Here is a 27215-nt window from a genome sequence, read left to right as displayed (position 1 = left end):
AATAATTTAAAATTTTGATAACTATTTACTGGGTGAAAGGCACAAAGACATGGGGCAGGTGTATAAAGATGAATAAGATGTGTACCTGCTTGAAGAAGTCTGAGTCTTATAGGCAAGAGGAGACACTACTATTTAAGCACACACACAGTGCAGTATAGAATGTGACCCAGGTTATAATGGGTACAAGTAAAGTGATATAAGATTTAGACAGAGAATGGAATAGGCGAAGGGAACTAATATTTCCTAAACATCATCTACAGGTCAGGAACTTAGCTAAGTGTTTGATATAAAATTTCTGATTTAAGCTGCAAGTAACCCAGTAAGGTTATTGGGTTTTTGTTGCTTTGGTTTTGTTTTGTTTTACAGATTCAGTAAACAGTCCAGTGTTTTACAGTTACTTAGTGGTGGGAGATGTGGTTCACCTTTAGGTCTGCCTGTAGAGGGAGAAAAAAACATTAAACTGTGAGATCAGAAAAAGCTTCATGAAGAAGTTGTGCATTTTTGGATTTTTTCTCTTTTGTATGGGTAGATCTGAACCATTGTTGGTCCACTCGTTTGGAATCTAATGAAAGTATGGATCCTTTCTCACAAAAAACACACAGATGCACATAGACACAAATACTTTCAAACAAGTTCAGTGTCTACACATAGTCTCTACAAAACCCCTTTTCAGTAAATTAGGTCAGACTTATTCATGGGGAAAAGATATTTCAGAAGCTACACCACAAAAAGACTCTACAGACCCTGAATTCCTGTAGTTCCAGCCTCCTATCATTAATCTCCTTCTCGAGCTGAGCTTTTTCTACTTGCATGGCCCCGGCAGTTCGCCCATGCTGGCCCACCAGCTGCGTCATGTTTTCGATCTGCTGCCGCAGAATCTCGATGACCTTGTCCTTTTCGGCCATCTGGAGCCTGAGGGCGTCGCACTCGGCCTGCACGTTTCGGAGGTGATCCCCTTCGTTCTTCAGGTGCTGCAGCTCCTGCAGCTTCAGGTCGACCCGGGAGCGCAGCTTGGTGATCTCCGCGTTGGTGGCCTCGATGGCTCTCTCTTTTTCCTGGAGGGAAGCGGTCAAGTCCGACACGGTCCTCTCGGAGCTCTCCAGGGTCATTTTCTTGGCTGTCAACTCTTCTACGACTTTGCGGAGCATCTCTTTGGTGGATTCAAGCTGAGCGGTCAAGGAGGACACTTTTTCTAGGCTTTCATTCTTCCCTTGAATTGCTGCCATCTGATCGTTAAAGAAAAAAGAAGTTCATGGATTTGGGCCGATAGGTAGCGGTAACCTCAAAGATATAACAAGTTAGCTTAAGCACATGCAATCACTCATCGGATAATAATTACTTAGACCAACTCAAATCATTTTGCTCTCAGAACTCCTATAGAACATAGGCCGACATGTATTAATTAGACCAAGGTGGAGAGGCCTTCATTAAATATTAATGTTCCTCCAAAAGGGTTGTCTAGTGTGGGGATCTTAGGAAGATTCCCTCTGAGGATGTTTTCCGTACCAATTTAAATTAAGATAACACTGGCAACAGGGGGAAGTGTGGTAGGGTTGTAGATAACTGCCTTTTCTATTTCCCATCAATCTGCTCTTTAATTCTACCCCTTAGGGAAAAGTGAATAAAGGCTTTTATCCAGCATATTTTCACATTCTCTGGTCCTTGTTAGGAAAAGAGTAAGATTCTAAATTCTAATCGCTTCTTTCATCTTTCTTCTTTCCCAGATTGGGCCAGCCAGACAATAGGAAAGTGGCTTTGCCTGGGTCTAAGCCAAGGCTGGTCCCTTTGGTTTGCTTTCACATTTGGGAAGGTTACTCTTCTGTGTGTGTGTGTGTGTGTGTGTGTGTGTGTGTGTGTGTGTGTGTGGTGCTTTTTATGTCTCTGTGACAGCAAGTGGCAATGGAACCATGTCCTTCCAGTGCTGAGGGCCACACTCTTAACGAGTGCACCATATCTCCCTCCCGGTGCACTGACCTGGAGTGCACCATCCTGTGCACTCAATCCGCTTGGAGAAAAGTAAAAACAAAACCAAAGGTTTCCCCTAGAAACCTTCCACTCGGCTGTTCCTAAGCTCGCCCTATGGTTTGATGCTTCTCTGAAATAAGCAGTATTAGGGTACCAAATTCTAGGTGAAAAAGGCAACTGGGTGGGAGTTTCATTACTCAACAATGGACACAAATGGGAAAAAGCTTAACATTTTAAATTTAATAAGTGGTCAAAAATATTGAAATCACAGGTGTTTAAAGCTTGTTCATAGAAGCCACAGCTCTACTTTAGAACTATTTTAGGCCCATACTTGTGTGTTTTTGTTAAAGCTTTACCAATGAGACATAAAATACATCACCCCCTCACCCCCAAGAGACCATTGGGAGAAGCTGTCCCGCGTCCTGCTGACCTGCCGTTCCATCTGGCCCTGACACTCGCTCTTCATGGCCTTGAGGAGGGCTTCCAGGCGCTGCACCTCCATGTTCCTGTCGTCCAGCTCCCGCCGCAGGTGGTCAATGGTGATGCTGTTGCCGGTGTCCCGGTCCCACAGGCGCTTGTTCTGCTCCTTCTCCAGACTCAGCTCCTTCTCTCGCTTATGGAGGTCGGCCTACAAGAAGTGAGGTGTGTTTCCCCCTTAGCAGCAAGTAATAAAAATAAAACGCTATGTTCCATATGTCATCTTTGGAGTTTCTATGTGATTTGGGAATACTTTGATTTTGGAATTAGGTTTCTTTTTAATATCTTGATTATGGACATTTCCTAGAAAAATAAGTTGATATTTTGCTTACTTGTAATTTTTAGCATTACAAGTAAATCTCAATGGACTGGACCCCAAATAATATGTAATGAAAAGGAAAACACAGTAGATTTTTAAAGTTATCTGTTTTTAAGTTTTGAATTTTCTAACAAAGGTATTATGTTTCACATCGAGTGTGTTCCTGTAATAAAGAAATGCTCAAAAGGTTGAGGGAATAACAATAGTAATTCGGGTTACTGATTCTGAAATGCAGACTAGTGTCCGTACTAGGATTGGAATAGCAGTTGGGCTGTGAATAGAATTACCTCCCTCTTCAGTTACTAAAAAAAATACATTCTATAGAGAGTATCTACTGTTAGCAAAAACTCAACTGAAAAGGAGAAACAAAGACTCGTAGATCTTAAAGGACTTATCACCCAAAGAGAAAGATAAGAGACACAAATAACTGGACGTGGTTTTTCATTAGAGACACAGCTAAGGACTAGCAGAGAGAAATCACTAAGGAGGTCAAAATGCTTCGAGAAGGCATGTGAGTTGGACCTTGGGGACAGTATGGAGATGCAGAGATTAGGAAGAAGGGACCGGAAAGGGGCATGTGCTTGGAACACTGGGTGTATATAGAGAAAGGATTGGAAACAGGCAATAGGAGGGAAAGAAGAGAAAGATTATCCCCCGGTCTGGAGCTTTGTGCACACAGTTGCCAGCTCTGCCTTTGGCGATACTCAAGTCTGTGTCAGCCTAAGAAGAATGGTGCTACCCGCGGAGAGCACTGCTCCCTAGAATGGGGTTAGCAAGTAAGAGAGAAACATAGTCCACTGTCCCGTGGATCACACAAAGGGTTACCAAACATTTGCTTCTCCAAATTTCTCAGCCTAAGAACCTCTAACAGAGGCTGATTTACAATGATCAGAATTCCCTTTTCATTCTTTAAAAAATATTTAACCTAAATTTCCATTCAAATTTTCTATATACATAATTTGTGTTTTAAATGTTATTTTGCTTTGAAATGAATACGTAACACTACTTCAATTTAGCAGAATGTAGTATCTAGTTGAAAACTATGGTTCTTTGAAGATCAGCTTCACCTAACATTTAAGCCATGACAGTTCTACTTAAGAAAGGAAGAAAAAGGTAAAATATAGAATATTATATTTTATATGCAAAACTTGAGTAACTTTATATGTATGCACAAATATTTTGTGAAAATTGTAATTTTATAAATGAAACTAGTTTTGTGAATTATTTTGGTGAAAAACTTCCCAGAATTAATGTCGGTCATATTCTAGAGCATAATCTCACCAACAGCTTTTGAAGTTGATCGTCCAAATTCCCCGACTCCTGACTGAACTGGTCGCGCTCCGTCCGCGCTTCAGTTAGCTCTGAGTTGGCCAGGACCAGCTGCTTCTCCAGCTCTTCTATCTGAGAGGGAAGCACAAATCAAGCACTCCGACGATGGCAGTGGGCAACATGAAACAAACAGAGCCTTTGGAAAGCGAATATTATTTAGGGGGCAAAAATAAAACTTTATTGTGATATGGTTTGCAAAGTTTTCTAAACTTAAGATCTATGTAGAATTTGGACAAATAAAATTAGCCAAATGAAACATTCAAAATTTAGCTTCTGTGACTAGGCGTTCTATCATTTGCTATTTAAGGAAGCTTGATGTGGCATAAATACATCAAGCCTACATAAATGAAATGTATTATATTTAGAAGAACTATTTTGTTGCAGAATATCAGTGTGTCAGTAATAAAAGGCTTTGAATGTAAAATAATGAATGGCAACAAGTTTTTAGTTACTGTCATTATTATATAGTCACTCTATTATGAAAGGGTGACTTTATATATTACATATATTAATACATTTGTATACATATTACATATTCCCATCCTAATTTTCTTTATAAAATGAGATAAACACCAATTTTAAAGGGTTTTTATAGGTGTATTTTTTCCACACAGATAGGGCAGCTGTTTGATCTGTGGACCATGCATTTCTATGACCTGCTGGAAGGCCCATCACTGTTAACAGCCTGTAGCTAAGAGGTTAAGATCTCAGAGGATGGAGACTCAGCTTAGATTTTAGTTGAGCCACAGAAATTAATAATTTAGATACTGAGATATTAAATTGATAAGAACATATTGCTACTTAGTGTTATGTAATGTTAGCTGATCTTTAATGTGATACTACAATACTATTTCATCATCTACTTTCCAGCGATAAGACATCTTTCATGTCTGCACTAATACTATATATTTCTTCTTACTTCTAAGGCATCTATTCAACAGGCTTCCTAAACTTCTATGTCAAGAATAGAACTTGTTGCCGAAACCGGTTTGGCTCAGTGGATAGAGCGTCAGCCTGCGGACTGAAAGGTCCCAGGTTCGATTCCGGTCAAGGGCATGTACCTGGGTTGCAGGCACATCCCCAGTAGGAGATGTGCAGGAGGCAGCTGATCGATGTTTCTCTCATCATCGATGTTTCTAACTCTCTATCTCTCTCCCTTCCTCTCTGTAAAAAAATCAATAAAATATATTTAAAAAAAAAAAGAATAGAACTTGTTGATGTGTTTGGATGGTGCACTGTGATTAAACCTTCTTAGAGAACATATGAGCAAGACTAACTTTTTCTTGATGACTATTTTTACCTAGACTAGGTTCATTTAAGATCTTCATTTATTAATTCTACACACATTTATTAATCATATTATACACACATAATGTAACTATGTCATTGATAAATGAGTATGCATACATAGAAGTTATATATCTTTATCTACACACACACATATATATCATATATATGACTTAAGAAAGTACTAATATAGAATTATCAAACAGTTTCACATTTACCTACAGAGCAGTATCACAGCCTACAGGAATAGGAATGTAAATGTTAGTTAATATTTACATTGGATATATTTTAAAATTTTGTTTTAACTTTGGTTGTATGTTATATATAAAAAGTATTTCACAAGAATTAGGTATATATAAAATATTAGGCTATGGATAGAAACGTGTTCATAGAGTCTAATAATCCTATAAAGTACTTTCACCTTTGTGCTCCTAGGGGGCATATATAGAAAAATGCCCCACAACTCAACCTCTGTAGCACAAATAGCCTCCTAAGGAAAATGAATGAATAATACCAGTTTATATAATCTCCTCAATTCTATTATTATTAGGAAAGACTAAGTTAGCACACGAAATACTTAGGGGAAAAAACACCAACTTCTACTTTGGATCAACAGATGTGATCAGAGAGTCAATGTGATCAGGCTAAGAGTCAAACATCTTAAGTTCTGATCCAGGCTCTGTCACATAACCTCTTTGAGTCTCAATATTTTTCATCTATAATTGAAAAAAGATATTCTTGATGATCTTTCAAATTCTTTTCAATTCTGCTTCTAAATACTTTTTCACATGAGAAGAACAGTATTGATAAAGCTAAAATTCTATATTTCCCATCTATCTTTGGGACCAAAATACAATCAAAGAAACCATATTTTGAGCTATAAATTTAATAAGTACACTTTTGACTTGAAAACTTACTCATATGACTAAAAACATTTTCCACTCATAGCTAGCCTGGCACAAAACTCTTTCTATCATTGAGCACAGTATTTGTATATGTGCTTTAAAAGCTTAAATTAAAACTTGTTATTTTATGTCTGTTTTCATTTTTAAAAAAATATTTGGATGACCATCTGATAACATCAAGCTTGGTGATAAAATGTATGAGACCAAAACTAAAAGAGCCAAGTCTTATCTTTCCGTCTAAGGTTAAGTATCAGAAGTTCCTCCAGACCCCTGCAGGAACATTTGTTTGGTAGTTGTCAGTACTGACTCAGCTGCTATAGCTCTGCTTTTACCTTTCACTTTTAGAATAAAAATATTTATATTAATCAATCAATCAATCAAAAAGATGAATGGAGAGTGAAAGGGAAAACCATTGATGTAGCAGCTGAGCTGATACAAACAGCTGTAAAAAAAACAACAACACTATAAAGAAAGCCTTTTAAAATGTCCATAATAAATACTGACATCTGAGATGTATTAAAAGTTTTTTTTTCTTCTTCTTTTCTTTTTAAATAGCAGCACTGGTTTTCCCTTTCACCATCTATTAATCTCTTAGTTTTTGATCACTGGCCAAATAAGTATTGGGATCTCATTCTAATCATTCAGTGATTTTAGAGATATTACCAATCATATTGAATTGGATCCTTTTGTCTTCTGTGCTCAAAACACAGACGCAGAATAATAAGGGGTGCTGCGGGTCAGCACGAGGTGCATTGGCAGAACTGTGCAAAGGGGTTTGCACAGAATCTTCCTGCACAGCATACAGCTCCAGCCAGTGCTACTAAATCTTCACTTTTTGAATATGAAATTCAGCCCCAAATGCTTCCAAAGTAGGAAAAATCAGCTTATCATCAAGATTATGAGATATTTTTGATGTAAAAAAGCGAAAGTTAAGAGTAAAGCCAAATCTACAGAGCCAATAGTGACAGCTTCTACTGGTCCAAATTCGTAAAGGGGAATTCTGGAGGCTCTCCTAAAATGGAAAGAGAAGAATAGAAAAAAGCATTACAGTAAAACACTTCTGTAAGCTACAAAAGCTATGTCTAAAATTTTCTTCAAAACACAACTTCTATTTTTATCAATATGAAAATACTTTTGTTAATCTGAAGAGAAACAAGGTCCTCCTAAACAAAGTTTCTCATAATTTATGCATTCTAGTTGGAAAAGTTTTTTTCAGACCTGTCATGTCATAAATTTTTTAAAATGATAAATATTTTTTATCTGAAGGAATATGGCCTCAGGAAAAAATGCTAATACTGCTTCTCATAAAATATCTTGATATATAATATCTACACACATGTATAAATTTCTTTTTTAACAAGTCTCACTTTTAATCACAACTTTTATTTATTATTTTCTTTGATGCTTTTTTTAATTGTTATTTGGACAGTATATACTAAAATGTGCACTGAAGCAGTGAAAAATAAAATAGATTTTAAAGTTTTAACAGGCTTTAGTATGTAAAGTCAAGGTACACAAAAATAAACAGAAGAATCTGTGTTTTTTAGATTCTATATTCAATTCATTATAACAAAAACAGTTTATAACAACGACATTTTTCATGACCCCAAAATGCAATCCTATTGTTAAGTTGTTTGATCTTCTTAGCTCAGCTATACCATGCACTAATGCCTTTCAGGCCAGAATATGTTCAAATCTCTGTGAACATGGCAGGATAACCATCTCTCAGTGCTCCCTGTCTAAAGGGAGTTACTATTAAGAAACTCTAGTTACCCATCAATTAGGTGCCAACTAAATTAGATTCAAAATGCTGCATGATAAATCTCAGTGGTCTGGGTTAAATTAATTAATCAGATATGCCCCCTTATTTCTATTAACGTTGACTGTTTAAGATTGTCAAAATTCCTGTTTACATTAGAACAAAATAAAACAATAATTCTAATATGTTTGTGTCTATATGACCTCAAAACATTCATACAAAAAGTTCATGCCGCCATTTATCTGGATGTTTATGCTTGCTTTTACAATGCCAAAGAGATGTTTATAAAAACTCAGAAACCATTTTTGCATTATTTAGATATATATTTAGTATTTGCTAAAATTTTCCACCATGCCCGCTTTGGAATTGAGAAGCATGATGTTATGTATCAGTCTATATGCATATTAGCTTATGAAGGGATAATTTCTCCAAGAGACATTACAATGGAAAGCTACAGCAATTTCAAATCATACAAGAGAAAAAATGAGTTTTATTTAATACTTCATGACCTTTCAAAGGGTTTCATTTGTCAATAAACAATGAATATTTAATCTTTTCAAAATGAGTTGAGTAGTGATCAGTAACAGCTATTGTACTGGACTATAACACAACAAGGATCCTATTTCCTCCCTAGCTGTCATACTGTCAGTGCTCAGTTCTGCCAATGTGCCGCCCTCCTCCAGATCCGAGTAGTAAAGCACCCTCCACCCCATGCTGTCCTGAAATCAGGAACCTGCAGGGTGAGATCAAGACCTTTTGTGTAGGCTTGGCCTGCCCAGAGGGGTAGATATTCCCACTATCAATCTTCAGGAGGAAGCTCAGCCTGAGAAAAGAGACTAGAACACACGCAGGCCTGAGAGGGGCAGGAAAAAACAAATGCTTCTCCCTGGGCTTTTGTTTCTTGGGTTTGACACATAAGCAGTCTCAGGTCCCTTAAGGCTGCTCCTAGGTGTCAGGGTGTAAGTGACCTTGGCACAGGATTTAGGTTAAGAGTGAAGCCAAGAGATTTGCAGTGCAGTGTTAGTCACACCGGAACCACCAGTGAATTAGGAAATCAGTGTAGGAGCATCAGACAGCACCTGAAGAGGACAGAAAAGAACCAGCAGCATATGTAACAGGGTAAATACTGTTTTGTGAAATTTGCTTCAGTTGAGTGTACTGGATCAGAAAGTCAACTATGTTTCTTACTGTGGATAGTGATCACAATGTTTCAAAGCATTGCTGTAGAGGATCCAAATCTCATAACTGACATTATACAGTTTCATATTGCTCTTTATTGTGTAGACTTTAGTAAAGTCATGTCTAAATTTTCCATTCTTATTTTAGCTGTGCCACTGGAAATTAAGATCAAGATCTTGTATTACATGCTTGAATCAGAGAAACTAGGAGAAACAGCCCCCTCCTGTGGCCAGCGCAGGGGTGACAGTGGTAATTAAAAGGGGTGTTCAAAAGAAGGCAAATGGTGGAATAATCAGTGCTACAATACTAAATTGCCTCTTCCCATAAGAAGATTTTTTTCTTGAACTGTTATGCTGGAGAATTGGATACTTTTATAAAGGAAATCTGGCATTTTCCTTATACTGTTTATTTTCTCAATAAACTAGGGTGTGAGAAATTGCTAACAGTGATGGTTATAAGTCTAGGTTCTCTTATAGGTAGGATGACTACATATGGAATGTATCTTCCAAACTGGGACACTTTGGAGACAAAGGTGGAATTCACAACCCAGGACACTGGGATAGCAGGTGTAAATTGGGACTGTCCCAGGCAAACGGGCATGTACTTGGAAGAAAGAACACGTGCTTCTCTGAATGGCAGCTCTTTGATGTTTTGTAGAGTCTCTCCTGCATTATAAAGGCTTGAAACTAATAAAAACCTAAGATCTAGAAAATGGTTGATAATGCTAATGAACACTTCTCTTTAGCTATGAAATGTGAGAGAAAACAACAATATAAAACATCGATGAAAAAAGAAAAGAAAAAAAGGAAGAAAAATCAATAAATAAGTAAAACATTAGTGAATATCTGATTTTAAGAGGAATTGTATAAAAAGGGGTGAAGAATTAACTTCCTAGTTATTTTTATTTAGACTAATCTTAAAGTTAATTCAGTTTTCTAACTGCAGAGTGATAAGTAGGAGTTAAAGTAAGAGAGGAGGTAGCCCCTAAAGTACCGAGTGGTAGGAGGAGAGCAGCTGGTACTGAACCAGCATATGCCAAAGCTAAGCCTTGTAAAAGCAAATAAAAGGGCCTTAGTCTTTAGAAAACTGAGTATGCAAAAACATTTTTCTAAGAATGAATTAATGTGAGCAAATAATTGAAATAAAACTTAGTTGGCATCCATCTTATAAAGTGTTTTTAACTTGAAATGATTACTTTGATTTCTCATTTTAAAATAAACTATAAACACTATATAATCGATTCCTCTAGAAGCAGAGAAGCAAAATCTAAACTTACCTTGTCTTCATACATCCTTTTGGCTTCTCTTAATTCAGAACGGAGCTGAGACACAGTAGATTCCAGTTCACTGAGTTGACGCATATACATTGCGTTTTGGTTTCTTGCTTGTTCTCTAAGAAGGGTTTAAAGGGGGAATAAAATCAAAGAGCAAACTAAGAATAAGTGTGATACCTAAGCACACTCTAGATTTTAGATACTTCCACTAGCTATTCTATATGGCATTATTAAGCTGATCATCTTTGTCTTCCAAAATTGCTTCTTTAAAGCTCAAAAATGCATTGATAGAGGGAGGGCCAAGATGGTGATAAATGCAGTACTCGCAACCTCCCACAACCACATCAAAATTTCAGCTAAACCACAGAACAACCAGCCTTCAGAACCACTTGAAATCTGGCTGAATGGAAGCCCTACAACTAGAGAATTAATGAAGCCACATTGAGATTGATAAGAGGGATGGAGGCATAGAACAGGCTGTTTTGAAACCCACATGTGGCATTTTTTTAATTGGGAGGGGATATCTTGGCTACAGAGGCCCCCCATAAGGAACAGTGGGTCCCAGCCCCATTGAAGCAAGTCCTGCTCCATAGGGGCATCTCTTGCACAGCAATTCTTCCATGTAATTAAGTTGGCCCACACAGCTCATTGGCTTGGGGATTAATCCCTCCTAGTGATGCCAACAACAATCAAGATCTCAACTACAACAAAACAGTACACACAGCCCACACAGGGGTACTCCTAGACTGCCCAGCTCAGGTGACAGGAGGCTGAGCCACTGGGTTCTATAAGACACCTAAAACACAAGGCAACTCTACCAATTCCAGGAGAAATAGCAGCTATACATTATACATAGAAGCAAAAACAGCAAAGCAGCCAAAATACAGAGACCAAGAACTCATGTTATAAATGAAAGAAAAGAAATCTCCAGAAGAAGAACTAAATGAAATGGAAGCAAGCAAACTATCAGATACAGCGTTCAAAACAATGGTTATAAGGATGCTCAAGAAACTTAATGAGAACTTCAAGGAACTTAGTGAGAACTTCAACAACATAAAAAAGAACCAGTCAGAAATGAAGCATATGCTAACTTAAATGAAGAATAATTTTCAGGGAATCAACAATAGAGTAGAGGATGCCAAGAATCAAATCAGCATTTGGAATATGAGGAAGGAAAAAACACCCAATCAGAACAGCAAAAATAAAAAAGAACCCAAAAATATGAAGAAAGTGTAAGGAGATTCTGGGACAACTTCAAATGTACCAATAATCACATCATGGGGGTGCCAGAAGGAGAAGAGAGGGACAAGAAATTGCAAACCTATTTGAAAAAATAATGACAGGAAACTTCCCCTATCTGGTGAAAGAAATAGACATACAAGTCCAGGAAGCACAGAGAGTCCCAAACAAGATGAACCTAAAGAGGCCCACACGAAGACACATCATAAATAAAACGCCAAAGGTTAAAGACAAAGAGAGAATCTTAAAATCAACAAGAAAAAAGCAGTTAGTTACTTATAAGGGAGTGCCCATACAATTGCCAGTTGATTTCTCAACAGAAACTTTGCAGGCAAGAAGGGGGTGGCAAGAAATATTCAAAGTGATGAAAAGCAAGGACCTATAACCAAGATTACTCTACCCAGCAAAGTTATCATTTAGAATTGAAAGTCAGATAAAGAGCTTCACAGACAAGAAAAAGCTAAAGGAGTTCATCACCACCAAACCATAATTACATGAAATGTTAAAGGGTCTTCTTTAAGAAGGAGAAAGAGAAAGAGGAGGAGGAGGAGGAGAAGGGGGAGGAGGAGGAGGAAGAGAAGAAGAAGAAGAAGGAGGAGGAGGAGGAGGAGGAGGAATAAAAAATATGAACAATAAAATGGCAGTAAATACCTATCTATCAGCAATTGGATCTAAAAATCAAAATAAATGAACAAGAAATCTAATGGAAAACAACAACAACTAATGAATCAAATAGAACCAGAGGCATGGAAATATGGAACAGACTGATGAATCTCAGAGGGAAGGGGAAAGAGAGGGGAGCAGGAAGAGATTAACTGAAGAACTTATATGCATATATGCATTACCTATGGACACAGACAATAAATAGGGTGGTGAAGGCCTGGGGTGGGGTGGCATCCAGGTGAAGGGGGGCAAAAGGGAGGGGAAAGGGGGGACATCTGTAAAACTCTCAATAAATAGTTTAAAAATAAAAATTAAGAAAAAAAGCTCAAAAATGTTAACTATTAAAGCTATGTGATGTGTAGATGGGAGTTCATGAAACTATTCTCTCTTTACTTTTGTGTATAATTGAAAATGTCCATATAAAAGGTTTCAACACATAAGCTCAAATTATATGCATATACTTTTTATTTATATATATTTATACACACATAATGTGTTTGTTTTATACTGTCAGTTAAAACATGAACAATATTTAAAACATCCAATCCCAAAAGGTCCAAATATTTAAAATAATACTCCTGATATGGTCATATAACATTACCTATATGTTAAGTATCTTTTCTATTCATTTAAATGTTAGAAAAGTTTTACTTTCTTGTGAAATCAATTATTAAGTGTTAGGTTTAATGTAAGGTTTAATCTGAGATGTGAGATTTAATCTGACTAAAGCCAATAAATTGACCAAGACAAGCAGGGTAAGAGCGAAATACCGCGTTTATTGGAAGCTCTCGGGTGAGGTCCCACGGTCTGGAGGTGCAGGCCGGGGGAGTCACACTCGCCTATGCCTGGCAGAGATTTTTATGCTGGTGTTGGACCAATCAGGTTTATCTGAGGTAGCTTGTGGCGGGTGATTGATGAGCGGGAAGTTGGTGCAGCTGTACCCTGGCCATCTTGAGAAGTCTCCGGTGGTTATTTATTGGCCATCAGCACAACAGGATGCTCTGGTGAGTCCCAGGATGGCAGCTATTGTCCAACAGGATGTGGCTCGGCAGTTCTGGGTTGTTTTGTCCAATTCAGCTGGTGGGATCAGGAAAGACCCTATTTTCCCAGCCCCAGACCTTACATCAAGCAATTTTAAAAAGAGCTCAAAGCAGAAAATAAACTTAAAATGAAGATTATGACTCAATTTCAAACCACTAGAACACACATACTGAATGATTTCCAGTTGACTTTGGATACTATTGGCTTGGCTTCGAGCACTGCTAGCTTTCTCAGTGAGTCCTGTTATTTCTATTTCATGTTCACTTATTAACTGCTCAATCCTGTAAAAAAAAAAAAAAAAAAGTGGTGACTGCTATTTGATACAGAAGATTATGCGTGTAAATTATGCAAAAAATTAATAATTTTCAATACTCTCAAATTTTGTTTTGGCTTTGAATATGCTGCTCTTTTTACTACAAGTGTCTAAGTTAGGTATAGAGTCCTTTATCTAAATCCTTTGGGGACCAGCTAGGTTTTGAAATTCAGAATTTTAAAAAATTTTACAAAGGTAATAAATTATAAGGGCTGTATATTATATGATATCCCCAGAGAGATCTGGGGAAGTGTCCTATAGGCCAAACATATTACTAATGCAACAACAGGCTTTAAAATATTCACTAAATCATAAAGACGATAAAAAGCTTTACATTTGCTCAGGTCAGATTTGCCAACAAATGAGGGACAAAGGTTTTCTCTTTGACCAAACTTTAGTCAGGCTCCTCTGGGCCTGCTTCGCAACTAGGCCCTCCCGCCTCCCTCCACCCCCTTAATATGCCTGGGCTTAGTAAGAATCTTGCTAAGTTAGTTTAGTGAGAATCCCCTCACCCTTGGTGTATCCTCTTGGCAATTTTCACCTGATGACCCTCTCACCCTGCTTCTTGCTATGAATCCTGGCTTGTCCTTGTCCTAGCAGTTGAGCCTGATCTCTCTTTAATGCAAACTCCTATGCCAGGGTTCTTGTTCCAGCATTAAGAAGGGTTCAGGAAATCTGGAGAAGGCTGTGCATAGATTAAATAGAAGTCCAGAGACGAAATATAATTTTGAAAGGCATTTGGGGGTCAGAGGAGCCTAGTTTAAAGGAAACTAAGATCTCCTTGTCTCAGGACCCCATGCTTTTTATTAACACAAATTGTCCTGAGGCGAGGCAGAGATATACACTTCAAAGGGTCAGGGTTTTGTATACAGAGGCATTGTCAGAATGGGGGAATTAGCCTACAGATGTTCAGGTGTTTGGCCAGTAGGAGGCAAAAACATGTAGATTAAGATGTCCTGAGCTGTCTGGCAGCAAACAAACAATTCAATGGATCCTATTCAGGTTTGGGGAAATGCCATCAGCCATTCCCAGATTCAGCCCTCCTGTCATGCTGGAACTGGCTTCCCACACTCCTATTTCAATAGTTTTGAATAAAATCTTCCCTACTGTTTTGTGTTGTGTGTTTTTTTTAAAATATATTTTTATTGATTTCAGAGAGGAAGGGAGAGGGAGAGAGAATCATTGATTGGCTGCCTCCTGCAGGACCCACACTGGGGATTGAGCCTGCAACCTGGGCATATGCCCTGGCCAGGAATTGAACCATGACCTCCTGGTTCATAGGTTGACGCTCAACCACTGAGCCACGTTGGCTGAGCCTTCCCTACTGTTTTAAGAAGTGTCCGAATAATTTTTTTCTTTAACAATTCACCACAAACCTATGAAAAACAAATTTCTGTGTTTCAGAGCTTTTTAGATTTTGCAATTACTGATGAGGGACTGGAGACCTGTGGTACAGTTTCCCTGTGATTTTCTAGCTCAGTCAGGCACTTACCTATCTTGATGTTGTTGAAGAAGCAGCTCTATTTTGTTCTGTGATTCAGATTTCAGTGCTTCAAGCTGATCCTCTACCTAATAATAAAAAAAGATGTGGATTTAGAAACCAGTAAAACTAAAGTTTGGAAAATTTAGAGATTTTCCAACTGATGGAATGCTTTAATAAGATGCAAATAGAAGTAATACTTAAATTGGATACATTCTGTCACTGTATTTTATTAGATCTTTTACTTTGGCTATACTCTCATGAAGCTTTACAGGTCAATCAAGCTAGTTCCCTTTATTATAAGAGATCATTGTGGAAGCAACTCCATTATTTTAGAGTATAAAAATGAGAACTTACTTTTAAGAATTTAAAAAATTACATGCCTAATACTATTGTCTTAATAAATTTTAATATAAAATTGAAGTAGTGTTCTCACCACTTACTGGAAATATCCTCCCTTTAAGATAAGAAATCTCTGTGTCTAATTCTCTTAGGATTTTACTAATAGCTGAGCCCATGTTGCGGAAGTGGATAGTAGACAGGCTGTCGTGTTCATATATTTTCTTGCCTGAGGCTTGTTCAAAGTCAACTAGGATTGATCGGATTTCATGAAGCACTCCCTCATGACTAAGCATCATCTTTCTTAGCTGATCTATCTGTGTGTTGCTATCATTCAGCATGTCCTCCTTAAGGCTTCTAGCAGCTTCAAGTTCATGAACTGTATTTTGAAGCTGATTTTTTAAATCCTCCTGGGACTGATTCTCCCTTCGTCTATGAAATAAATAAAAGAGAAAAAATAATATTGATGAAATTCATAATCACACAAGTGGTAATACAGTACAAAGAGTAAAGCTCTAAGATAATTGCAGGTAACAGATCCCAACCTGATGTCCACCATGGCATCTCTCTCCATTTGCATCTCTTGAAGTTTTGTTTGTAAATCAATGACTGACTGCCTTAAGTAAAACTTCTGTTTCTCATGCAATTCATTGCTCTGAAAAAATAAGATGCCGTGCAAATTAGTCTTTTCTTTTTAAATTAAATTTATTGGGGTATCATCTATAATAATAAAAGCATAATATGGTAATTAGACTGGACAGTCGAATGACCTTCCAGACCAGCCATGGGCAAACTACAGCCCATTTGAAATGAATAAAACTATTGAAATAAAAGATCGTACCCTTTTATGTAATGATGTTTACTTTGAATTTATATTAGTTCACACAAACACTCCATCCATGCTTTTGTTCCAGCCCTCAGGTCCAGTTTAAGAACCCATTGTGGCCCTCGAGTCAAAAAGTTTGCCCACCCTTGTTCCAGACAATCTTCCAGATGAAGCCGGGGCTGTGAGGGCCGAGGCAAGCCACCGCGGCTGTGAGGGCCGAGCCCCTTGCACGAATTTCATGCATCGGGCCTCTAGTTGGTTAATAAAATTATATAGGTTTTATAGTACATCATGTGTTTATTGTCAAATTAGTCTTCATCAGAGGAACATATATATCCTTACAGCCAGTAATTTCCAAATTCTATATATTATTGATTTTTAACTTTATTTTTATTATTGACATTATTACAGACGCACCCATTTCACACACACACACACACACACACACACACACACACACGCACATACACCCAGACCCCCTCCCCCCTGACATGTGTCAGTCTGTTCTATATATCCATTCCTCTGTTTCTACTTTATCTGTCAGTTTACTTTGTTCATTAGATTCCACATATAAGTGAGATAATATAGTATTTGTCTTTATCTGACTGGCTTATTTCACTTAGTACAATACTCTCCAGATCCATCCATGCTGTCCCCAAGGGTAAAATTTCCTTCTTTTTTTTACAGCCATGTAGTATTCCATTGTGTAAATATGACACAACTTTTCTTTTTAATCATCACCGAGGATATGTTTTTATTGATTTTAGAGAGAGGGGAAGGGAGGGAAGGAGGGAGAGAGGGAGAAGGGGGGAGAGAAAGAGAAAGAGAGAGAGAGAGAGAGAGAGAGAGAGAGAGAGAGAGAACAAGAAAGAGAGAGAGATAAATGTGAGAGAGAAACATCAATTGGTTGCCTCTCATATGCACCCTGACTGGGGATCAAACCAGCAACCGAGGTATGTGCCCTGACCAGAAATCAAACCCACAGAGCCACCCAGCTAGGGCTATACCACAGCTTTTGTATCCACTCATCTACTGATGGGTACTTGGACTATTTCCAGATCTTGGCTATTGTAAACAATGCTGTTATGAACATAAGGGTGCATATATTCTTTCAAATTAGTGTTTCAAATCTTAGGATATATTCCCAGAAGTTAGTATGTAGACTTTTCATCAGTCCAACTTTTAATACTGAAATAGAAGGCATAGACCTAATTAGCAAGTTTAACCAATAAATCCATTACGTTTTTCTTCTAGAAAGTTTAGGTTCTATTCCAAGGCATTGTGCCTCACTATCTTCCCAAACCGGCATCAGGTACTGAAAGAAAAGATTGCAACTCACTTCATTTAGTCTTTTCTGCAAATCTTTGACTTGATGTGAATATTCCTCCAAAACACGTTCGATGTGTTCTTTTCCAGGGTAAGGGATGACTTTCCTGTGAGAATCAGGTTCTACTTCATATTTAGGGAAAAAGGGGATTTGTGTCACAATCCCAGGTGCTGATGCATTTTCAATTATTGTACCACGTATAGGTGACATAAAAAATGGACTTGAAGAACCTAAATATTAAAGAATTAACTGATTAACTTATTACTAACATCATTTTGTGGCAATCATTCATTATCTTAGATGATTCCCTTACTGTACTTTGAAGGAGCTCCAGGTCTCCTGAGGCAAATAGACAAGTGAAAGTACCTCTGAGAGAGGAGCACATGGTAAAAAGGAGGAGCAGATTAGGAAGAAGGAGGGAGTTTTACCTGGTAGTGATCAAGTGATGCTTGAGCTGAGTGAGCCTTGTCTGGAGGACGAGAAGAGGAAGGGCATGGCAGATAGTGGGAGCACCGTAATTATTGGCAAGGAGGCTTAAGACAGCATGGCATATTCTGGGTGAAAGGAAAGCAGTGGCCAGGTATGAAAATGAAAATGTAGGACAGATAATGAAGGGCCTTGTGGGGTCATGCCAGGGAATTTGGATTCATCTTGAAAGCTCTGAGGAATCATTAAATCATTTGAAAGTAGGGGGTCAATATAAGTAGGTCTGTGTTTTGAAAAAGTTCTCTGGCTTTGGTGTGAAGAATGCATCAATGGGGATAAAACTGAAGGTAGAGAATCCACATAGAAAAAGGCTTTTAATGATTCAGGCAAGAAATAGCAAGGGTGTGCCCTAAAGCAGAGGCAGTGGTGACAGAAACAAAAGCATGGATTTGAGAAATACACGTGAAGTAAAAGAGAGGAAAATGTCAAGTATTTCTCTTGGGTTTGGGCTTCAGCAACATCCAATGAGGATGTTTGGTTTGCAAATACTGAACATAGACCTGAAGTTTAGGAGTGAATCTTTGCTTCAGAGATTGGGATTTGGGAATTATCAGCATATGAATTCTAGCAAATCCTTGGCGTCAATGGGATCATCTAGGGATAGTATATAGAGTGAAAAGGGAAGAGGATCAAGAAGAGTCCTCTGAGGAAATACCAATACTTAAAGAAAAAAACCAAAAGAGTGAAACCCAGGAAGATTCACAGAAGACCCATAAAGGTTTGAGAGAATTATATTCAAGACACACTGCTGGCTTGCACTAAGAGACAGAGATAGTGTGAGAGATAGTAAGAGGCCATTCCATAAGCAGGCTGAGAAAAGCACTCAGCTGAAAATATATGCTACCTTTCATGTAAAAGAAAAGACTCAAAGTCAGACTCAAGAGAAACATGCAAATTAACCATCCCTCTGCTATGCTCAAGCCACACCCACACTGCCATGCCCACCAGCCAATCAGGAGCAAGTATGCAAATTAACCAAACTAAGATGGCGGCGGCCACAGAGCTGGAGCAAGCAGGAGGTTTAGGTTGCCTCCGGCGATGGAGGAAGCCAAGCTTCCTGCATGCCCTGGCAAACCTGGACTCCGCTCAAGGCTACAAAGTTTCAATTATAGAAGATAAATAAATCCCAGAAAAAAAGAAAAAAAGGAGAGGCTTGGAGCTTTGGCCGCCAGGGGTGTGTGGCCAGCCTAAAAATGGCCCTCAGCCCCTCACCCAGGCTGGCCAGGCACCCCAGAAGGGACCCCCACCCTGAAGGGGGTGTGGCCAGCCTGAAAACAGCCCTCAGCCCCTCACCCAGGCTGGCCAGGCACCCCAGTGGGGACCCCCACCATGATCTGGGACACTCTTCAGGGCAAACCAGCTGGCCCCACCCATGCACCAGGCCTCTATGCTATATAATAAAAGGGTAATATGCAAATTGACCCTAACAGCAGAAAGACTGGGAATGACTGGTCACTATGACACACACTGACCACCAGGGGGCAGATGCTCAATGCAGGAGCTGCCCCCTGGTGGTCAGTGCACTCCCACAGGGAGAGCTCTGCTCAGCTACAAGCCAGGCTGACGGCTGCCAGCACAGAGGTGGTGGCGGGAGCCTCTCCCACCTCCTCAGCAGCACTAAGGATATCTGATTGCAGCTTAGGCCTGCTCCCCGCTGGCAAGTGGACATCCCCCAAGGGCTCCCGGGTTGCCAGAGGGATGTTTGACTGCCAGCTTAGACCCAATCCCCCAGGGAGTGGGCCTAAGCCAGCAGGTGGACATCCCCCAAGGGGTCCCAGACTGTGAGAGGGCACAGGCTGGGCTGAGGGCCCCCCCCCGCGAGTGCACAAATTTTTGTGCACCAGGCCTCTAGTATACATATAAAAGCCTAAGCAACCAACCGTTCGAACATGCAACCAGTAGCTATGATGCACACTGACCACCAGGGGGCAGATGCTCAACGCACAGGCATAGGAACATGGAAGAGACTGATGAATCTCAGAGGGAAGGGAGGAGAGGGTAGGGAGGGAAGAGATTAACCAAAGATCTTATATGCATACTAGAGGCCCGGTGCACAGATTTGTGCACCAGTGGGTTCCCTCAGCCTGGCCTGCACCCTTTTGCAATCCCCGAGGATATCGGACTTACCCACGCAGGCCAGGCCAAGGGACCCCACTGGTGCACAAATCCATGCACTAGGCCTCTAGTATTAAATAAGACAAAGTGCACTTAAAGTTAAAAGGCACATTCTACAATATATTACTTCTATCACTAGCCAGTTTGCTCAGTGGATAGAACATCAGCCTGAGAACTGAAGGTGCCCAGGTTTGATTCTGGTCAAGGGCACATGCCCGGGGTTGTGGACTTGATCCCCAGTAGTGTGTGTGCAGGAGGCAGCCAATCAATGATTCTCTCTCATCATTGATGTTTCTATCTCTCTCTCCCTCTCCCTTCCTCTCTGGAATCAATAAAAATATATTTTAAAAAATATATTACTTCTAATTGTCTGATATAACACCCACTTAGATAAAACATAAATTGTGTTATATGAACAGAAATTAAAGAATTTCTGAAAAATAATACCAACGAAAATACTACACATCAGAATCTGAGATACAGTTCTGTGAATAGAAGGAGCAAGACTTAGTACCTGACTGGCTGTGAGGGTTGGTAAGAGAAAAGAAGTCAAAATGATACAGAATTCTAGCTTAGAGTTGATGAAGGAAGAGAGGTGTTTAGGGAAACATGGAATGTGTTCAAGTACCTCAACATGGAAACAATTTCTAAGCCAAAAATGTAATGTTAACATATGCTAAAAAAAACCAAAAACCCAGATATGCTATTTTTAAAAGAGTAAACAATTTCTCAAAAAGTAGACTTATAAACATTCATGGCCAAGGTCTGTACCGAATAGTTAAGCATACTAAAAGCAGTAGCTTGAATGAATACTAAACTGCTTAACTCTATTTTTTCCCATTGTTTTATAAAGAACATATACCTCCATTGGATGCGATGCCACTACTTGATAAATCTTCATTATGTGATTCACAAGGTTTTTTTTCCATATTAAATATTGCTGCCTCTTCTTAGAGATCTTGAAATATGAATGCTTCCCTGTTAGGTTCTTTTAGTTCTTATCTATAAAAGACAGGGATTCAATATTTTTTTGATAAGGTATAATGTGAAAATATTTATTGAAGAGGAATTGACTTTGTTCATATTTGAAATTTAGTAATAATTTTTCACCAGGAAAATATTTATACAAAAAATTATATTATATAAAATTAAAAAATGAATAGAATCTTATTATAAAAAGTGTTGATTTGGATGGCCAACAGGATTACTAAAGAAAACCTAAAAAAAAAAAAAAATCACCCTAACACTTTAGTTAATTAAAACTCTAGTTGGGAGCAGAGGTATTCTCTTTTCTTAAGTCTCTTTCATAAAGTTACATTGTCAAATGATGGAAGAAAATATCTCCTTAGTAAAAAAAGTCACAAATTAGTAAAAAAAAAAAAAATCACAAACCAGAAAATTAGAAATCATTACTAGAAACTGAAAAACTTCTTTGATATCAAATAGTGCTCATAATTTTAGATTAGGCCAAGAGGGGACGTCTGAGTTTGGACAACAATGGTGGTGGTCTGATTCCAAAGCTCCCCCTAATTTTCTGAAAACAACCATAAAATCAACAAAGGGAACAAATAAATAAAACCACATGGACTCCTTCCATATCTCTAGAAGACAGGGAATACCACAACCTTCAAATTATCTGTAAGCAGAGGAAAATTTTTCCCCAAAATTTCTCCCACAGTCTGCCTACCAGCACTGTAAGCCTGTGGGTATGGAGATGGGAGAGGAGATGCTCAAAAGGAGCAGAGGGGAGCAGAGGGATGAGAAGAAGCACAGACTAAAGGAAGTGAATAATAAAAAAAGCTGAGACACTAAGCAAAAGTTGGAACTTGAGGTCCATGGCCCTAGCTATGCCTCAAGGGCTTGGAAGTGTGCAGAGACCAGAAATAGCAGCCGCTGAGAAGCAGTGTTTCAGGGGGAGAATCAGGTATGGAGAGAAGAGGTGATCTCCACTGGAGACATGGTAGAAAGGGAAAGGAGGAAATGAGGGGGAAATTCCATCACAAACAAAAAGAAAGCAAGATACTCCAACTCTCCTTCTACCCCTCCCATTCCACCATCACCACCCATAAATGAAACTGCCTGGAAGAGGGCACTCTCAAACTAGGAATCCTGTTCACAAAATGAACAGACAGAAGCAGACCCCCTCCATACAAAACTACTACAAAATGTATGAAAATGCTAATAAAATCTTTTCTGCTGATTAAAAGTTGTCCTCACTTCCCCACCCACTTGCTGCCCCACCAACAAACATGAATTCAAAGAAAACTAACACAACAATCCAAACTGAAGTAAATATTCTCAAGCAAGCATTTAGGAATATGAAAAATTACCCTTGAATCAGAAATGTAAAACTTAACAAGAGAAATGAATAACAAATAAAACTAGCAAACAAACATAAATTAAACGAGAGCTGGTTGAAGTCATGAAACAAAGAAGAAAAAGACAAAATTATATCAGAAATGAAGACCAAATAACAAAGTACACAAGAGAGGACAGATTGTAATAAAAAGTTAATAAAGGCATGAAGAAAATCAGAAAAACAACCAAGAGATTGAGAACTACGACAAATAAATACAACGGGTGAAAGAAGAAGTGAATGAAATGAAAGATAAACAAAGGAGAGTGAGCGTAACTGGTGTCCCTGAAGAAGAAAATAAAAACCATGACACAGAACTACTATTTAAAACTATAATCCAACAAAGTTTCCTAGAAATAAAGGAAGACCTGAATTTACACATTTTTCTAGGGAAAATCAACCTAGAATGATCAACTCTGAAACATATCCTAGTAAAATAATAAGATTTTAAAGACAATGAAAAAATCCTCAGGGCCTTCAGGCAAAAAAGATGAACTACTTTACAAAGGCAAGAGGATGACAATAGCATCAGATTATTCAAAAACAACATACAAAGAAAGGCAACTATAAAGCAGCATTTTATAGAAGTATAAGGATATTATATGCAGCCAAGATCTCCTTCGAAAGACTCGAAGCCATAGAAAAATGGTTTTGACTGTACACTGACACATGTGCCCTTCTGAGGAATCTGCTGGAGAGGGTGAAGCTTCATCCAACCAAAAGACAACTGGCAAGTGTGGCAGAGTCTTAACTCCTGGTGAAAATCTTTTGGTTTTTCTGTAGGTTTTTAATTTTTCAAAATAAAATTTGGAATAAAGGTAAAGACAAGCATTAAAAAAAAAAGATGACTGGGAAAACTTTATAAAACAATTTGTGGTGAACATTTAAATAGTCAACTGTAGAATTGAGACTAAACATGGCTGGGGTAGTGACATTGAAAAATAATAATATACACAGCCCAGCTGGCGTGGTGCAGTGGTTGAGTGTTGACCTATGAACCAGGTCACAGTTCAATTCCCGGTCAGGGCATATGCCCGGGTTGTGGGCTCCATCCCCAGTATGGGGCGTGCAGGAAGCAGCCGTTCAATGACTCTCTCTTATCATTGATGTTTCTATCTCTCTCTCCCTCTCCATTCTTCTCTGAAATAAATAAAAATACATTTTAAAAAAGAATAATATACACATATACGTGTGACAAAGGAGAACAGATGTAACTACAAATGGAAAGAGAGGAAAGGGGGGAAAGTAGACCATTGGTTGTCAAAAGATACCATTTAAAACTGACAAATTAAATAAGGAAAAAAGGAGTTTATAAGTGCACTATAAAAAATATTACTGCAAAGGTAATCACTAGAATAAAAAAACATCTCAAGTGGCAAAAGAATTTTAAAAAGAAAAAATAAGAAACACCAAATAAATACTGCAAATGTAATATAATACAGTAATTACAAAATAATGTAATAATAATATGACAAATTTTATTTATTTTTAATTTATTGCTTTTAGAGAGAGATAATATGAAAGAATTTAGGCCAAATATAACAGTCATGTCAATAAACATGAAGAAACTTAACTTGCCAATTCAAATAAAAGGATTTTCAAATAGACACTTTAAAAAATTCAACTCCATGTTGTACACAAAAGGATATTTAAAAGGCACTGACACAAAGATTTGCCAGGTAAATGAAAACAATAAGAAAGCATGGATTAAAATCCTGATTCCAGACCAAGAGGTCTTCAACCCGAAGAACAGTACATAAGACAAAGGGCACTTCAAGCTAAAAGGCACATTCTATAATAAATATGTTATTTGTAATTTTCTGATATAACACAACTACTTAGATAAAACATAAATTGTGTGATAGATAAGATCAGAAATTAAAGAATTTCTGAAAAATAATGCCAATGAAAACCTACACATCAGAATCTAAGATACATTAAAGTAATGAAAAGAGGAAAGTTTCTAGCCTTAAACTTCCATTTCAAAAATGAAAATAAGTGATTTAAATTTCTAACACAAAAAGGTAGATTAAAAGTAAAAAAAAAAAAAAAAAAAAAAACCCATGCTAGGAAACAATAAAGATAAAAGCAGAAATTAATGAGGTAGAAAACAGAAAAATAAATAAAAGGAATGAATCAGAATCCTGATTCTTAAAAAAAAAAAAGAAAACAAAATATATAGAGACATAAACCATCAAAGTGATGCAGAAAGGAACATCACATATAACATACTGCTTATCATTTTTACATTAATTCATAATTGTAAGCATACTGTTAAAAGATTTTTTTGAAACCTGTGAGCTGAAAGGAATTTATTGAACAGAATTCCTTTTTATTTTATTCACAGTTCCTCCCTTTTGATTACTGAGATGCAATCTGTCAAAACTACAATTAGATAAATTCTACCTTAATATGTTTCATACTATCAATTTTAGCAAATAAGTAGTATGTATGAAGACATTCCATCAAGAATTATAGTAATGTTAGTCAAGATTGCTAGGCAACTTAAATGTTCTAAATAGAAGAGATTATTATTTGGGGGAAAAACCCTCATTTAAACAAGTTTTATTATGAATGTATAGTGTATACTTTTACTTACTCACTAAAATGATGCATTTGGGGATTCTTCAGGATGGTGAAAAACACTAAGATAATTCAAATTACTGAGTAATGTTATTATCACAAATTACAGATTGATCAAAAGCATGAAGGAATGAGCAGGGCAGGCAGAATCACATATCCAGTATTGGGCAAGCATGCCCTAATCCACTCTACTTAATACTAAAGTTTTTGGTATCAAGCATGAAACAGAACCTATGAGCAAGATAAGCATAACTGGAACTAGTAGTTGGAAAAGAGAGAAAAGAAGAAAGGAGAAGGTTTGACTTTAGAATATCCTGATATGAAACCACACTTATTTACTTTGGCATAAGATGATGAATGAAATCAACTCATTAATTCAGTATCCACTCATAGGCAGCAGGCCATTGAAGAGTAGCAGACCTTCAGAGGGAAATATTTTTCTTGAAAAATTAATAGTTGAAAGAAGAAAGCTTATGCCCTGACCGGTTTGGCTCAGTGGATAGAGCGTCGGCCTGCAGACTGAGGGGTCCCAGGTTTGATTCCGGTCAGGGGCATGTACCTTGGTTGGGGGCACATCCCCAGCGGAGGGTGTGCAGGAGGCAGCTGATCGATGTTTCTAACTCTCTATCCCTCTCCTTTCCTCTCTGTAAAAAATCAATAAAATATATTTTTTTTAAAAAAGAAGAAAGCTTATATTTAGTTAAACAATAATTATAAAGCAACATTTATTTGTAAAGAAAATCCTTAGTACTTCTACTCGTCAATGCCACTCGTTATTTTATGAACTTTACAATAGGAAATCTGTCTTTTAAAAATACTTGAATTTGGATTTTCACTATTTTAGATTGACCATATCCTCAGTTTGGCTAAATCATTCAGCATTCCTCTACTGTCATTACACTTTAAGAACTAAAACATTATACCTAATTTCAGGCATAAATCTTATTAAATTATTAAGGATTTCCGGGTAAAAGGAAGTTGTTAGCCTCAATAAATCATAAATTGTTAAAACGCTATACTTGTTGTAATGGGGATCATAACATGAATTTACATGTATTTGATTTAAATCTCTGAGTAAAGTACAAAGATGAAATCTTGGTCTCTTCTGGTAACGCCCAAAATTAATTATGAACAATTCTGCCTGATTTAAAATTGTGACCAGATTCCCAGTGAAAGGAGTCTTATATTTCTGACAAGTAATAGAGAGGTAAAGATTCTACCTTGGTTATTCTATTGGAATGTTACAGAAAGACCTTAGAAACCACAGACCACAACAAGAGGACTTTTGGAGGAAAACGGTATATAGACTTTTGTTTTTGTTATACAGTCGAGTTAAAGCGCTTTAAAGTATCTCCTGGGTTCTTACCCCTTCTCCTGGCTTCCAAAAGACCAAGGTGGCTGTGTGGCTATCCTTTCCCTGATGTGAACAATCCTCAGCTTGATTTCTTATGACTACTCAAGGTGGACCTCTCCCATGACCGTGATAGAATGTGACTGTCTCTATAGTAAGTTGATTTAGAATCTATGCTCTATTTTGATTGGGTACAGGTTACTTATAATGTATGTTATGTTAATCAACTAGTGACTCAAGCCCATAGAATGCCAAAACCATTCTACCTTCCACAGAAACCTTCTCCTGGCTTCCAAAAAAAACAAGGTGGCTGTGTGGCTATCCCCTATTGGGATTTTATAACATTGATCCATAATCTCATAGAACCAGTCTGCAGGTGTATTTTCCTTAGGAAATGCTAAAGTTTCCCAAGATTGATCCCAATACAACGTATTTCATAAATGCAAGAACATTAATGAACATCACTTCACTGCTTGAGTTAATGTTAATTGCTTATTCATTTCACATTGATTTTAGTGTCTGCTTTCTCAGTCGCATTCTTTCTCTCTAGATGTTGTCATTGACTGTTAGGGTTCAAATCCTAGCTCTGTGATCCACTAGCTG

The 27215-nt window shown here is 37.8% G+C and overlaps 1 protein-coding gene across 5 annotated transcripts in view; it reads right to left on the bottom strand.

Moving 5' to 3' along the window:
• Window positions 1-27215, bottom strand: part of CCDC158 (coiled-coil domain containing 158) — a 78241-nt gene that overhangs the window by 43298 nt on the left and 7728 nt on the right. For 2 of the 5 annotated variants that reach the window (XM_059668045.1, XM_059668025.1), the window contains exons 3-12: window positions 21185-21324; window positions 17734-17951; window positions 16114-16223; window positions 15673-16000; window positions 15242-15318; window positions 13607-13717; window positions 10497-10611; window positions 4043-4162; window positions 2396-2593; window positions 744-1226 (exon numbers count right to left, since the gene is read on the bottom strand). In XM_059668045.1, the coding sequence (XP_059524028.1) occupies window positions 744-1226; window positions 2396-2593; window positions 4043-4162; window positions 10497-10611; window positions 13607-13717; window positions 15242-15318; window positions 15673-16000; window positions 16114-16223; window positions 17734-17951; window positions 21185-21251 (1827 nt within the window). In that variant the 5' untranslated portion in view covers window positions 21252-21324. The remainder of the gene's footprint in view (window positions 1-743; window positions 1227-2395; window positions 2594-4042; window positions 4163-10496; window positions 10612-13606; window positions 13718-15241; window positions 15319-15672; window positions 16001-16113; window positions 16224-17733; window positions 17952-21184; window positions 21325-27215) is intronic. The other 3 variants (XM_059668056.1, XM_059668035.1, XM_059668062.1) reach the window with 3 other exon arrangements.

This window comes from Myotis daubentonii, chromosome 1, assembly GCF_963259705.1.
Source record: "Myotis daubentonii chromosome 1, mMyoDau2.1, whole genome shotgun sequence".
Taxonomy (NCBI): domain Eukaryota; kingdom Metazoa; phylum Chordata; class Mammalia; order Chiroptera; family Vespertilionidae; genus Myotis; species Myotis daubentonii.
This window is presented reverse-complemented; position numbering and strand designations above follow the sequence as displayed.